Source organism: Orbicella faveolata, unplaced genomic scaffold, assembly GCF_042242905.1.
Source record: "Orbicella faveolata isolate gen_17 unplaced genomic scaffold, um_ofav_v1 contig_12, whole genome shotgun sequence".
Taxonomy (NCBI): Eukaryota; Metazoa; Cnidaria; class Anthozoa; order Scleractinia; family Merulinidae; genus Orbicella; species Orbicella faveolata.
Genome location: NW_028301539.1, coordinates 18,882,658 through 18,896,784, shown reverse-complemented (window position 1 = coordinate 18,896,784; position 14,127 = coordinate 18,882,658). Strand labels below are relative to the sequence as shown.

The 14,127-nt window shown below is 39.2% G+C and overlaps 1 protein-coding gene across 1 annotated transcript; it reads left to right on the top strand.

The window, feature by feature from the left end:
• Positions 1-2,618: 2,618 nt before the first annotated feature.
• Positions 2,619-13,953, top strand: LOC110059607 (proteasomal ATPase-associated factor 1-like). Its single transcript, XM_089282690.1, has 13 exons — positions 2,619-2,686; positions 2,833-2,937; positions 3,804-3,844; positions 4,279-4,394; positions 5,580-5,669; positions 6,320-6,418; positions 6,756-6,906; positions 7,529-7,573; positions 7,968-8,111; positions 9,186-9,277; positions 9,652-9,767; positions 12,387-12,472; positions 13,270-13,953. Exons 2-13 carry the CDS (start codon positions 2,858-2,860, stop codon positions 13,464-13,466), a joined length of 1,257 nt encoding a protein of 418 aa, XP_089138816.1. The 5' UTR covers positions 2,619-2,686; positions 2,833-2,857; the 3' UTR covers positions 13,467-13,953.
• Positions 13,954-14,127: the final 174 nt, after the last annotated feature.

Sequence of the window (14,127 nt, the reverse complement as noted above, 5' to 3'; positions counted from 1 at the left end):
GTATTACTGCCCTCAGTTAAGTCATCAGACGTCACTGCGAGTGGTAACGAAGCCAGAAGACCACTCTCTGTTAAGGAAAGAAAGGAGAAACGCTCTTACTATGCCAGAGGAATGTTTCTTTCAAACCGTTTCATTATGTCTTCGGTTCCGCTTTACTGTGATCAACTCGCATGCTTGACCAGCTTACACTCCTGTGTGTCTAAGATCAAACGAGCTGAACGATCGAGTAACCCTTCTCTAATGGATTTATAATTCTCCATTAAAGCTTAAATATATGTCTACAAGATCAGACTTTTGCAAATCGTTCAATTAAATTTTTCCTTGAGGCATTCGATAAGATCGGTATCAAGTACTCAAAAGTCAATCGAGAGTTATTGAACATTTTGGCTGAAGAATAGCGTATCACACAATAGCAACCAAGAAGTTTGAGAAACAACGGCTATCAAAGAAATGAAGTCTAAGTGAACAATTTACCTGAAGTAAGTGATCCTTTTCCGTTTTGTTAAGAAGTGTTTACAAGTTCCTTTTGCTCAAACCCCGCTTCGCACGTACGGGTTCCTGCGGCGAGCTCGTTACTCCACAAAGTGTTCGTAGTTACAAAGGACTGCAGCCTGTGATTGGTGGCTGGTTAATTTGCATGACATTCCAATGAATCCTCGAGGGAAAACGTGATTAAATCCACACGACTTCATTAAAACATGGTAAAGGTTATTTGTTCACAATAGTTCGGAAAAATTGACTGCAACTTGAAAATGATCTTTTGGCCTTGATATTAACTGAACGACTCGTGTGTGTCTAATTTTATTATCAAACACGAGACTCTTGTTTCTTGGGCCAGGCATGGCCTGTCAAACCCCCATCAAACGGGATATTCTGAACTATTAAACCCAGTAATCAAATGCAAGACTACCTTGATTGAATATTTAAACTAAGAACTGGATAAATATTACAGATTAACAGGAGCCGATTACAGTGGACTTGGATGGATCATCTCGGTAAATTATCCAGGACTTGAACATGCTTGCTCAAACATTGTGACTTATTGAAGAAACAAAATTTACAGCAGAGTCCTGAACGATCCGATCGCGGAATTGTCAAAATAAATGATTTATCCAACAACATTAACAACAACACACCCTTAATGTCCAAAATAGAAAAACTCTTCGTTACAAAAAAAAAAGATAATTGAAACAGAAAATGAGGTAAAATTTGCCCAGTATAACTTAAAAACTAATAAAGACGTTGGTTGCCAATATATCCTTACATTCAGCTGTTTTATCGGCCTTCAACGTGAAGTGTTCCCCGAAGTGTTCACACTAACACCAGCATCGATATAGCGTGCGTGTGTGTTTTCCTTGTCAGGTTTCTCTTTCCTTTCTCACAGATGTTTTCATTTTCATTGTCCATTGGTACCGCGCAGACTGTCTAATCAAAGGGCAAAGGGTGTACTAGCGCGTTATCAGCCTGTTGGCTCGAGGGGTGTTTTCTTGAGGGACACACATAAAGGTGCTTTTGATGACATTCTACCAAACTCTAGTACTTTAGACACGCTATAATATAATGGACTGACCAAGAGCTAGACTCTGCATGCGGTAAATGAACGGTTTGTTAAGGTTAATTATGATCTCGGTGACTTTTTGCCTTCGCGTTAAGCCGGAAGAATCAACGAAAGGGGCTTATTACCGATTTTCGTGACTCAGTTTAAATCCAGATTATTATCACCCCAAACTTCTGTTCAATCCTACTGTCGGCTATTTTTGTGACATTTTTTCACCATTACTAGCTTGAAAATAATTTTAACCTGAACTAAACATGCTCAGGGGAGGACCGCCAGAGAGAGGTTTTACAGGCTAGAGGTATAAGGAAGGACAGTGACTTCACAAGCTTAACTATAGAAAAAGAAGGAAAAACTGACCTTTAGCATTTCAATTATCTCAAAGAGAGGCACTTAACGGCTGGGGCATCCAATGTATTTTAAGGAGTTATCCAATCCAAGGTTGTGAAAGGGGAATCATTTTATATCGAAGTTCTATGATAAGGCTTACCTTTTCGGTCAAAAAATTAAAAGTGTAAGGATTTGGACCTCATAGAGGAGTCTTCCCTTGTAAAGCTTTGTTAGGAACCTCGCTGAAAATACGGTAAACACCCGCGTATGAGAGACTAAAATTTAAGAACCTGTCAGGCTAAAATTTTCCAGTTAAAGCACACTTCACATAAGAACCATTCTCGGCTAAAATCTCAATACAGGTTCTTATTTTCAAAACATAAAGTTCTTTCAAATATAGCACAGTACATCACATGCAGTACAAAAAAAAGGTAACAAAGGAGTGTTGTAAGACCACAATACTGTACTGTGACTGAATTAATATAAACTCCACACTCATGAGTACAAGTTCGGTTTTTTTTTAAACAAAAATTAAGAACCTGATTAAGAACCTAGGTAGCCTATTTTCACAATAAAAAACATTTATATAAGAAGCTATGGAAGCTAACTTGAAAAAACCGAGGTTCTTGCATGCTGGTTTTTACCGTATTCGTTTCAAAGATTTAAGACCAGTTGTGAGTACGCTGTGAGGACCTACCTAAATTTCTTGTTGGGTTCCCTGGTTTCCAGTCTTTCTCATACAGGTCGACAAAATGGCGGAAAGGCTGAACTATTTTTGCTAAGATTTCTGTCTTCGTTAAAGTAAGCAGAAGCTTATATACTACAGCGGAATCACGCAAAACTTTGAAATGTTTCAATCCAACTTCTTGTTTATTTATTTATTTCTACTGTCTAATCGGTAATAGAAGCATTTGAATGTTGTTTTTTGGAAAACTTTGAAATATTAGTAAGCTTATAAATTGGAAGACGAATATGGCCCTAATGGAGCAAGAAATTAACATCGTTGAAATTCCTCGGTTGAACATACAGTGGGATTGGAAAGAAGCCCTAAGGTACGTCCATAGATTACAGGCGAGTGCATGCCTCAGGACTCAAATCTGTTATTGTCTTGAAGTTTGCACATGGTTATTTGTGCTGTAGTGACGTAAGCTTAAGCTCAGTTTAGTTTATAATGGGAACTGTATTGTTTTAGTTTATAGCATATTAAGGTATAGTTTGCATCATACCAAATGGTCCCTACAGCTGGAGCTCTAGGGGAAGTTCAATTGAACCCTTCTAAATTAAAAAAAAAATGAGACATTATAACACACTGACTTGCCCTCAGAATGCTGAAAATCCCATTCGGAGGACCTCAATTCCAATTTTCAGGGGGAGGATGCCCCTGGACCCCGTACAGGGGAATGCCTTCAGCAGTCCGTATCTTGAACCTGCTTCCCATTAGCCTGTGAGCAGGCTCACATTGGAGCACAAGAACGCGCAGCAAAGCCGCGAGATGAAAAAGTGAGTCTTTCTTGGCTCCTCTTCACCAGACTCCTTCTCGCCAGATCGCTTTGCTCTGCTCACATGCATGACTCAAAGGTGAGGCTGCTCGCAGACTACCTTCCCATTAGAACACAATGTCCTTGGCCAGGGCTTGAACCCAGACCACTTGATCCAGACACAATCACACTCACCATGTGGTCACCGGGGCTCAAAAAAGTTATAAACATGTCAGGTAATTTTCAAAAATTTTCTTGTAGCTATGATTAATAATTTTTGTTAACAAGACTTGTGTCTTCCAGATTTAGATGTAACCTGTAGTGATTATCATACCTGTGCTTTCCAACTTGTAGTAATGGACTCCACTTGGTGCTGTTGCTATTATTAATCAAATTAATTTGAATGATTAATTGCTAAATTTATTCCTTCCGTTACGCAGAAACCCTGGTGGAAAGGCTTGGATCTCATGCTCAAGAATTAGTATGTACTGCTCAAAATTTTAAAAACTTCCTTATTCAGTAATAAAGTACTGGTACTGGTACTTATATATAATTTGTTGAACGTGGATATGGTCCAGTGAAATATGCAGCACTCCCCTTGTCTCACACACTCACTTTAACATCCTTGTTCTCGCTTGGTGGTTTTCTTACTCATTTTCTCTTGCTCTGCTTGACTCCTCCCCTCTGAGTCACTCAATTGCTGGTGCATGTCCTCACTTGACTGATGTGTTTACTAATTCACTCAGATCTCTTTGCTTACTTCTTACTTGCTTCTTAATTGCTTTGCTTACTTCCTTTAGGAGTTTTTAAGACTTTATTTATGTCTATATATATTTACATACAAACTAAAGACATTTATAAGTTATAATTATCCTGGTGGTCGGTAGAAAATTAACTGATTGAATTATCTATTAGATCGGCCCACAGTTTATGGAGACCTTGTCAAGGCACATGACAGTCAAGATAACATTGATTGCAACTCCTTAAACCTTAAAGCATCTGATGGATTCTCAGTAACAAATGTTGACAAGGTTGGAAATATGAAACTGTGTTATGAACTGTATTTCAGTGTTAATTTCAACCACATACAGTCAACTCTTACCTTGCAGACACCCCACCATTGCAGACATTCTGCTATTTTGGACATAGCATACATCCCTGACTGATTGTGCAAAGAAATGTATGGAGACAACTCCTGTTATTTTGGACTCCTGTTATTATGGAATTGCAGGCACTCCATGCAATCCCAAACTAAGATTTGTTGTTCTTATCTCATTACAATAGAAAATTTGGATGTTTTGATGACTGAATGGTATAATTACTCTGCAGTCTTGGAACATTCACTAGTCTGTACACTCTTTTGACCTATATCATATGATTATGTACGAAAGTAAAATGTGTATCACAAATTAAAAGAAACTGGAACTCTTGAAAGAGTATATTTAACAATTATTCCATGAAACCGCGTTGGATATGAAGTGATAAATAACCAACGAGCGCGTAGCGCGAGTTGGTTATGATCACTTCATATCCAACAAGGTCGAATGGAATAATTGTTTTAGTATATTCTTAATCGGGTTTTTGCCGCCGATTTTTATTTCAACAATTTTACAGAGCGGAAAATTTTTAAACTTGGCGCACTGTTTTCCATATAAGGTAAAACTCCGACTAATGGCTCATAGTCGGAGTTTTTGAGCCAATCAGAGAGCTAGAAATGCAATAGTCGGAGCTGAGAATATACTAATTAGTAGTATACCAAAACTTGGGTCATTTTCATCACACCCCACTGAAACCTAAAATGTCAGTCCCGAAGGAGTTCACTATAAGGAGAGTTGGCTGTAAATTTAACAAATCGAATGTGCTTTAGTGTGGTCTGTACTCTTATTGACAACGATACGCGTCGTCACAGTGATCAAAATGTTGTGGACTCACTCGGCTGCACCTCGTGAGTCCACAACAATTTTGACCACTGTGATGATGTGTATCATTGCCGATAAGAGTACAGACCATGCTAAACCACATTTTCATTTGTTTTTTTACCACAATATCAATGTCAAAGAAAATGTTTTTTTCAGAGCACAAGCTGAAAAAGGCGTTGCGTGACACATCAACGTGAGCAGCGTTGTCTGGACTCTTATCAACAATGGCAAATTAGCCAATCAGATGGCGAGATTAGTAGCAATTGTGGTAAAAACTATGTTATCCTCTTATTTCAGGCTTGTCTCACCCTATCATTTCCAGAAGAGGGATATTCTACAAAGTTTGTTCCACCAAGGACTGTTTTTGCAAGTCTTCACAAGAAGAGCGTAAGTGTGGTAAATGTTTGGATTTTTCTCATATGGGTCCTGTGTTACAGAAAAATAAGAAATGTATTTACTTTAGGTCATCAGAAGATGACTGACGTGTGGCTTTTAAGGACAATTGAAAGCTTGAAGTCATGTAGTCTGTTATCAGACAGATAACAGCAGTCTGCAATGATGAGAGTAAAGATAGTATTAGACTGTGTGTCATATCTCCAGTCATCAGTCAGAAAAGTCTCAAAACACAAAACAAAATACTAAGCTATCTCCTAACTTGAAGTTGATAAGGGGTGCTGTAAATTAACTTTTGTCAGCACTTTGTCAGAGCAGCCAGAGTAAAAAGCAAATGAAAACTAAAAGAGGTGCAGAGGTGACTTGGCCAACATGAAGTAAATGAAGCACATCAAAATAATTACTCTGCAGACAAATATTTTGTCTGAGCCCCCAATTGGGTCACTGCAAAACCATGATCGTGTCAGGTACCAGTTGGTCATTCTGATTTAAGACACGGAGCTTTAGAAGGTACTGTGAGCTCTGTCCAAGTTCTAAGTAGTAGTGGTTGTTTCCCTGACTGTTAAACATCAAGTTAACAAAATCAAATGAAATGCCATTAGATTTCCCATTAATTGAAATACTAAATCCATTTCCTCTCTCAGATTCGATGCATAGATGTATCACCTGGAGGGGGACTGGGTGTGTCTAGCGGGGATGATGGTACTCTGCTTATTTGGGACACCAGTAATGGTGTTGTAAGGGTATGTTCTGCTTTTCATTCATTCGTGACTTAGCTGCCTGGCATTTGATCAGAAGATGGAGTAGTAGATAAAAAGTGTTAATTTATGAAAGTTTATAGCATGTTGTCTAAATGTTCTTGCAGATAAGCCCACATCCCCGATTTGCTACAAAAAGTTTTAGTAGAAAGGTGCGGCTTATCTGCCGATGTTTTCAGTAAATGGCTTTGTTTTTAAGTTAATTTTAAGCGAGCAGTAGATTGTTTTTCAGCTTAGTAGTGAACTTCTATTCATTAAATGGTAGCCAACATTTAGCCCACATGCTGGTCTTTAAAGTTTGTTTTCTGGTGTTTGTTTGCAGCATGATCTCCAAGGGCACATATCAGATGTGAACACTTGTAGGTTCTTCCCATCAGGGAAAGTTGTTCTTAGTGGTGGAGCTGACTTACGGCTTAAAATCTGGTCTGCCGAAGATGGAAATTGTCCTGTGACATTGAAAGGCCATACAGGAGGTGAGAACTGCCTCACTTTGTATTCAGTGGAAGTGCTATTGATTTACTTAATTTAATGTGTTGTTCTCTGAACTATAACAAGCTTAAGAAGCTATGATAGGCTCACACTTCATCAGTATTATTTCAACCTTTTAGAGTTTCAGCTCATTAAAAGATGCTGAAACTTTGCAGCCCCACTAATAATTATAATAAGTAATAATAGTTTATTTATATATCGCACACATCCATTATTTGCCTGAGCTGCTTGCTTTAACCAGTTGATTGCAAACTAGGCTTTTTGATTGATTGATTGATTGATTGATTGGAAGATTGATTGATTAATTAACTGACTGACTGATTGATTAGATTGATTGATTGATTGGTTGATTGATTGATTGCTTGATTGATTGATTGATTGGTTGGTTGATTGATTGATTGATTGGTTGATTGGTTGATTGATTGATTGATTGATTGATTGATTGATTGATTGATAGCAAGTGAAACGTTTCTATAGCCTCTTTTATAACCTTATTTTTCTAAAGCACATATTAGTATTTGCAGTCAACCAAGCTTTTTATCAATTTCCATTGGAAGATTCCTGTTTAATTTTCATTTTCATTCTAATAGTATTTTGCTTTTGTAGGAGTTGTTGATACAGCAATAGTTGATCGAGGAAGGAACATTTTGTGTAAGTTATGTTACATACAGCAGGTTTTATCTGAGTGTTGAAAGGAACTACACTACACACATTTTCCCATGGTTTGCATCAGCTACATGTACATATACAATATATCTTTCAAATTTGGCAAACATTGATGTTCAATTTCTAAGAGTTTTGCGTGCAGCTGTGTGTAGAATAGACATGGTTAGGTAAAGTGGTTTGGTTTAAACAAGCTCACCTACATGTATGGCTCGCACAACTTTCAAGATTTCTCAAGCTCATCAAACCCCATCAAGTGTTTTGTTAGGTTCTTAGTCCTATTTATTTTATAGTCACCCGTAAAAGGATGCGGATAAATTTTCAAGTTGCACTCTCTGCGCTGATGCCCGGCTGTGTTCTTGTTCTTGTTTGATTATATCAGCATGTTCTAGAGATGGAACTGTTCGTCTGTGGGATTGCGGAGAAGCCAAGTGTCTGGCAGTTGTGTCCAAAAGTGACTGTCCTGTAAATTCATGTGCATTAACAGAGCTTCATGGAATGGAAAACACATCGGAGAACCAAACAAGTAAGATTCCATTTACAACCAATAATGATCTAAGAGCCTCATTGTGCATTTTTGCTTTCTTCGCCTAAAAACTATTCTTTTGCAGGGACAATTTTAAAGTGGTAGGGCTAAAAAATCAAAAGTATTAGGGGTCACTGTTCAGACGTTTGTTACTTTCAGGTGGTAAACTTCATACATTTTCCATGTCATCTTGGGCGCTAAAAAAACGTTGTAGGGTTACAGTCCTACCAGCCCTTCCCCCTCTGCGGTCACTGTTTTGGACTAAACCCAGGAAAGGAATGAGGACCAGTAAAGGGATAGTCTGCTGCAGAACAGGCGTAATTTTTTGCGTATTTTAGGCGAACAGAGGCAAAAGCGAGGCGAGCGCCAAGCGCGAGTCGCGCGTGAGGGGAACAGCGCGAAAAAAATACCTTTTTTTTTCGCGCTCGCCTCGCTATCGCCTAAAATACGCAAAAAAATTACGCCTGTTCTGCAGGCTAATAAAGGGATTACGAGAGTGTGACTGGAGACAAAAAACAAGGAGGGATGGTAAATGGGAAATGGAGTAAGCGTTTTCAGCTAACCCCGAGGTGCACCCCTCCCTAACCACCATCACCACCACCACCTCATTAATACATCGCTACCAGTCCCTTCTCTGCTAAATCTTGACTGGAATGCAGGCGTATCTTAGCGAGCGAGCGCATTTTGATCGGGCGAGTTCCGCGGCATAAAATGGAGGCTTGGAGAAATTGTTCATTTTTGAAAGGTTAACTGAACGGGATGCGGGATATTAAGGTCAAAAAGTAACGGTACATCGGATGCTCAGGTTCTTCCCCCCTAATGGGACCTGACTGAACAGTCTATATTCTGATTATCAACTGCTACCATTCTGACTGTAAGCGAAATGTGAAAAGAAACAACAAGTGTTCAAAACAGTCTCAAAAGATTGAACACAGAGGGGAATGGTCGTCGTCTAGGTTGTGTGATCTTTTCTGTATGAAGACACGTTTTACTCAAGTTGATATGCGGTTATTCGGTTACAATTAGAACTTCCTCCAATATAGCATTTTAGATCTGCAGTATTCTAATTCCAAGGTGAACGCGAGGTTGGAACTGAAGGAAAATTACTCCTGCTTGCAAAGGATGACGGCTTTCTTGATGGTGTTGATGTGTATAATAGGAAAAAGGTACCCAGTTGTTTTGTAGAAAATGTTACTTTCAATTGTCTTTACAGCCAACCGGATATTTTAAGTTTTAATTTCTCTGTAATATTTTTGCAAATGACTAAAATTGTCTCAAACGACGTAGTTTATTCCAACACTTTTTATCCGAATAGTATCTGGGCTTCAAATTTCCTTTGGAAACAACGCCCATCCAATTTCACAAAGTGGACATTGATATGTGATGTCGTTGTCAGCGTTTTGGGCGACTATTTTTTCTTATGATATTTTATTCTATTTTATTTCGCAAACAAAACTATGAGAATTTGGCTTGTAGGCTTTGAACTGAATTTTTTTTGGAAGAGAAATGTTTGATACTTTTCTGTTGCTTCAATGTTTAGGTTTTTCAGTTTAAGTGCCCGTCAGCTGTGAACTGCTGTGCATTTTTGTCGGAATATGAAGCTGTCGGTGGAACAGAAGATGGATGCCTGTGGATTTTGGACGTGAGATCTCCAAGGTTGGTAATGAACGGGGATGTAGGATATCAATTGAAAACCAGTGACGGAAAGACGTGAAAATTACTTGTCCAGTTTGACGAATAGTAAACTCAAGTCACCTATTGCCCTGAGCTATGGCGAGACTTAAATTTACGAGTCATCGATGAAGATTTTTCCTGCCCTTCTGAATACACCAGCGAAAATTGGTAGAAAGTAACTTTCTCACACACCGCTACTAGCCATGTCAAGCTGACCGCCGCCGCCTGACCATTATTGCAAAAATCAAAGCTAATACAAGTAGCATTACGCTAAAGACTGGAAATAATGAAAAAGTTCAAGGTTTGTGCATTATACTGGTATGATATAAAAACTTAAAATCTTTGGGTGGGCGGGTAAGTCGGCAATGGTGGACGCAGCAAAAACAACTGCCCGCCCCATAGGTCACATGACCTACACCCAGGCCCCAGCGGCGTGTGAGAAAAACGTTTTTCACTTATTTCGTTTCACTCAGCCGGTAAAAAATTGCTCTTGTTTTTTTCATGATGCATGCGTGTACACGAGATTCGGGAACAAGACTACGTACTGTATTTTAAAAATAAACAGTCCAATCAGCGTAGCCATTGAACTGAACAATCCAGTGTAGTCTCGTTTGGAATAGACTGTCGAATATATCGTAAACTATTTCGAAAGCTAATGATATAATTGAAGTGTTATGCAGTCAGCATTCAGCCGATCGCCTTACCTATCAGAAATATACATCACGTTGGTAAGACTGTGGATTTTTTTAGAACTGTTACAGTGTTACCATAGTGTTGCCATTATCATTGTTGAGAGCTAACCGTAAACAGGCTCAGGCTGATAGGCTGTCCTGCAGAGTGTTGTTCGAACTAACCTGGACGCTGTTTAGGCTAACCAGAGCGCTATTTACAGGAAGTTTATCGACACCCTGATAGGCTACTGAACGACATGCTATTTAGGCTAACCGGAATCGGCTATTTAGACTGATCTGTAGAAAGCTATTTGGGCTCAACTCGAAGTCCAACCTGCAGCTGGAGAATCTTAGCAAATGTTTCTTTATACTAATTGAGTTCAAGCTAAATCTTTCGTCAGCCTTAGGGACATTTGTTGCAACTAAACTACAACGGCTCGAAAAATTCTAGCTAAACTGAATACGGAATCTGAAGACATAATTAGGTTTACTTATCGTGAGACGAGGATTAGAGGATACGAGACACAGCTTGACAAGCGAATCTAAACACAAATATGAAAATAAAGAACAAACGCCCAATGAAAAGTTTTGAGGAACTAAAGTTTAAGAGCAAAAGACTAAAACAGGGAAACTAATGGAGAAAAAAATTAGTCCAGATTTGAAATTAGGTTCTTTAGTTGATGATTTATAGATGGACACCAAAACAGAGTGTCCCCAACCTGAACAGCTGTCACGCTGAGGATAGCCTGTTTATCAGCGTTGTTTTAGTGCCCAAGTTTTCTCTTTTCATTCCTACTTTAACATCAGTTTTTCAATTTCATAAAAAATTTACCCATACTCCTCCTTAAACGAGGTAACCAACACAACTTTGAATCTCCAAAATGCACGTGCGGTGTGATGTAGATCTTGAAGAACCTTGGATCAAGACTTTTATGGTGGTCACAAGCATTCGCCTAAAGTTAGCTGCATAAGACTATTCAACTCTAAAAGGATCACTAATAAGCTTCACAATGTAATTTTTGCGTTGGCAAGCTTTGCGTCTTCCTAAACATGCCGTATTTCCTTACCTCGCACGGTTCTAAAAGTGAGGTACCCTTCATTTAATCTTATGCCAGTGTATTCCTGTTACTCGGTAACTACCGAACTTATTATTATTATTATGAAAAATTGCAGCTGCCAATCTTAGTGATAAGAAGGAATAGCTTTCCGTGTTTCCCGAGTTATAATTACACAAGTCGATATTTAGGCTAACGAAAGAGGAACGTAAACCGATAAAAGGTGTTTCCACAGCTGTCTAGTTTCACAGTTTTTCATGTTTCCATAACGTTGCGGAGACAAAAATAGAAAACTTCTGTTTCTTTCGTGTAATAAACGCTTAAATAAAAATAGTTCTGGCTCACGTTTGGGGAGCAGCGCGCGAGCCGCGCAGACTCGAGGCTTTCTTTCCGCCTCTTTACCAGACTCCTCCCCGCAGGATCGCTTCGCTCGCGATTTCGCTCTTCGCCGCTGGCGCGTTTGACTCAAAGGTGAGCCTGCTGGCAGGTTGAAATAGTCAAGTTGTTGATGTTTTATGAAAGTTACAATGAAAGGCTTTCATTTTTGAAATGATTGCAGCTGGTGTCACAGCTGGCTAGGGAACCTGTCTACGTTAAAGCATCTGTGATGTATATTTATGATGGGGTGAAACTTCTACCCAGGTGGAACGGACATTGGAACAAGTCCAAGAAGTTTTGTTTGTTAGACAAGATGAGCGGGGGCTGGTTGGAGGGAGGGGGAGATACTGGAAATTAGAGGAACTGGGAACGTACGGGGAAAAATGTTCGAGACGGAACCTTTTCTCCATCCTTGCTTTCCCTTCCCCACCAGTGATGTATGTTTTAAGACTAACTGTTTTGTGTTTGTTTGTTTATTTATTTATTTTTTGTTTTAGTTTTCCAGTTGGTGTATTTCGTCGTTCAGCATCGCCCGTACTTTCTCTCTCAACACTTGGCGATCGCGGATTTCTAGCTTCTACAGGTGAGTTGAAGCAACTTCAGATTGGTGAATGTCGGTGGACACAAAGCCGCCCTTTCGTCTTTCGGGTACCTTCTGATGCTATAAATTTGATAGCACCACGTGCACACGAAGTGGCAGAGGTAAGCAGCGGGAGGGGGTGGGGGTGGGGGTGGTGCGGGAAATCGTGTCGTACCTACTGTACTGAGTTCAGGATTCTGAGTTTTGGCTGGGTGGGGTCACTGTGTGTTCTTGGACAAGGCAGTGCCTCTTTCCACCCAGGACTATAAATGGATCTTAGAACTCTATGGAAGGTCTTGATATGGAGTGAACTTTGTACGGTATCTGACCTCAGGAAACTATGAGAAGCCTAGACAATAAAATGCTTTATAGTGCAGATGAAGAACAACTCATGGGAATGCTAACGCAAATGATTTTTATATCATATATGAACTCAGTTAAATGACCTTGCTCTCCATGAGTTCTCGTAGCTCAGTGGATAGAGCGCCCTCCCGGTGTTCGGGAGGTCATGGGTTCGATTCCTGTCGGGGACTCAGAATTTTTCTTTGTCCCACGCTCGTGTCATGTTGATTAATTCGCCTTCACATTTCATTACCGAACTTAAAATTCACCATCTTTATTAACGTGAATATTATAGTTGTTCAAGTGTTAATTGAACTCAGGCAGCTGATGACCTGTCACTGGGTTCTAGTTACCCAGGTTACCCATGTTAATTCATTCCGATTTCAAGGAACTAGATTGGAATGGAGTTATTCCCCTAATTTGTATGAACATTTTTTCGCTATCTTTCTTATTTACAGGAGATGGGTCCTGTTTTTGTTGGAGTGCAGAACTGTTAAGCCAAGGACGAAGAGGAGAAGTAACAAGCTGGGAGTTGATTGGTCCTGATTGTGACCCAGTGTATAGCATTTGTAGATCTGCCAACACGGTGTATTCCGCTTGCCGAGACGCGAGCATAAGAAAATACGTGTTCAAACATTCGCAACTCTCCAGTTAAGTCTGTGCAGATTCTTGAAGGATTCAACATAACCCAATATTTATGGTTGACAGACAAGGCACGCAGAACGCATTTTATACTGATGAAAAGTATGAAAGGGGAAGATCAAAAGTTCCTTTCACTCCAAGAAATGCTATGAAATATAGACACGATTACGAAAAATCGGTTTTAAGACAAGAATAAAACGTTTCACTTCATTTGAACTGGCATGCAAAAGTTCAACCAAGCGGTGTTTTTGTTTTTGTTTTTGTTTTTGTTTTTGTTTTTCACTTTTTAGTGCAAAATAGAACAAAAAACAACAAACAAATAAGAATTCTACATTCGAAGGACACTTTGTCGTAATCGTGTGTGAACATCCTGACATAATAACATAATAGCAACATAACAGCATAAACATAATGACACAGATAGTGACATAACGAAAAAACTGGTTTCCTATGCATTTATGTCGATATTCACATTGCGAAATAAAGCGAGCATGTCGTTATGTCGCTAGTGTGAACTACAATTGTAGGCCTTACAGACCACGTAATATTCTCTAGAGAATTGTTCCTTTATCCATCTCAAAATTATTCATTCTTATACACACGAATATTTGAAAATTTGAAAGCTAGAATTGTCAAGAGTATGATCACATAGTCTGAAATGGGGCAACAAACTG

What these genes read in the sequence shown, in the direction of transcription:
- LOC110059607 (XM_089282690.1), top strand. Translation starts at nt 2,858, where the DNA reads ATGGCCCTAATGGAGCAAGAAATTAACATCGTTGAAATTCCTCGGTTG. An exon ending in TTGGACGTGAGATCTCCAAG is followed by an intron (nt 9,768 to 12,386) that starts GTTGGTAATGAA and finishes TTTTTGTTTTAG; the next exon opens with TTTTCCAGTTGGTGTATTTC. An exon ending in CGGATTTCTAGCTTCTACAG is followed by an intron (nt 12,473 to 13,269) that starts GTGAGTTGAAGC and finishes TCTTATTTACAG; the next exon opens with GAGATGGGTCCTGTTTTTGT.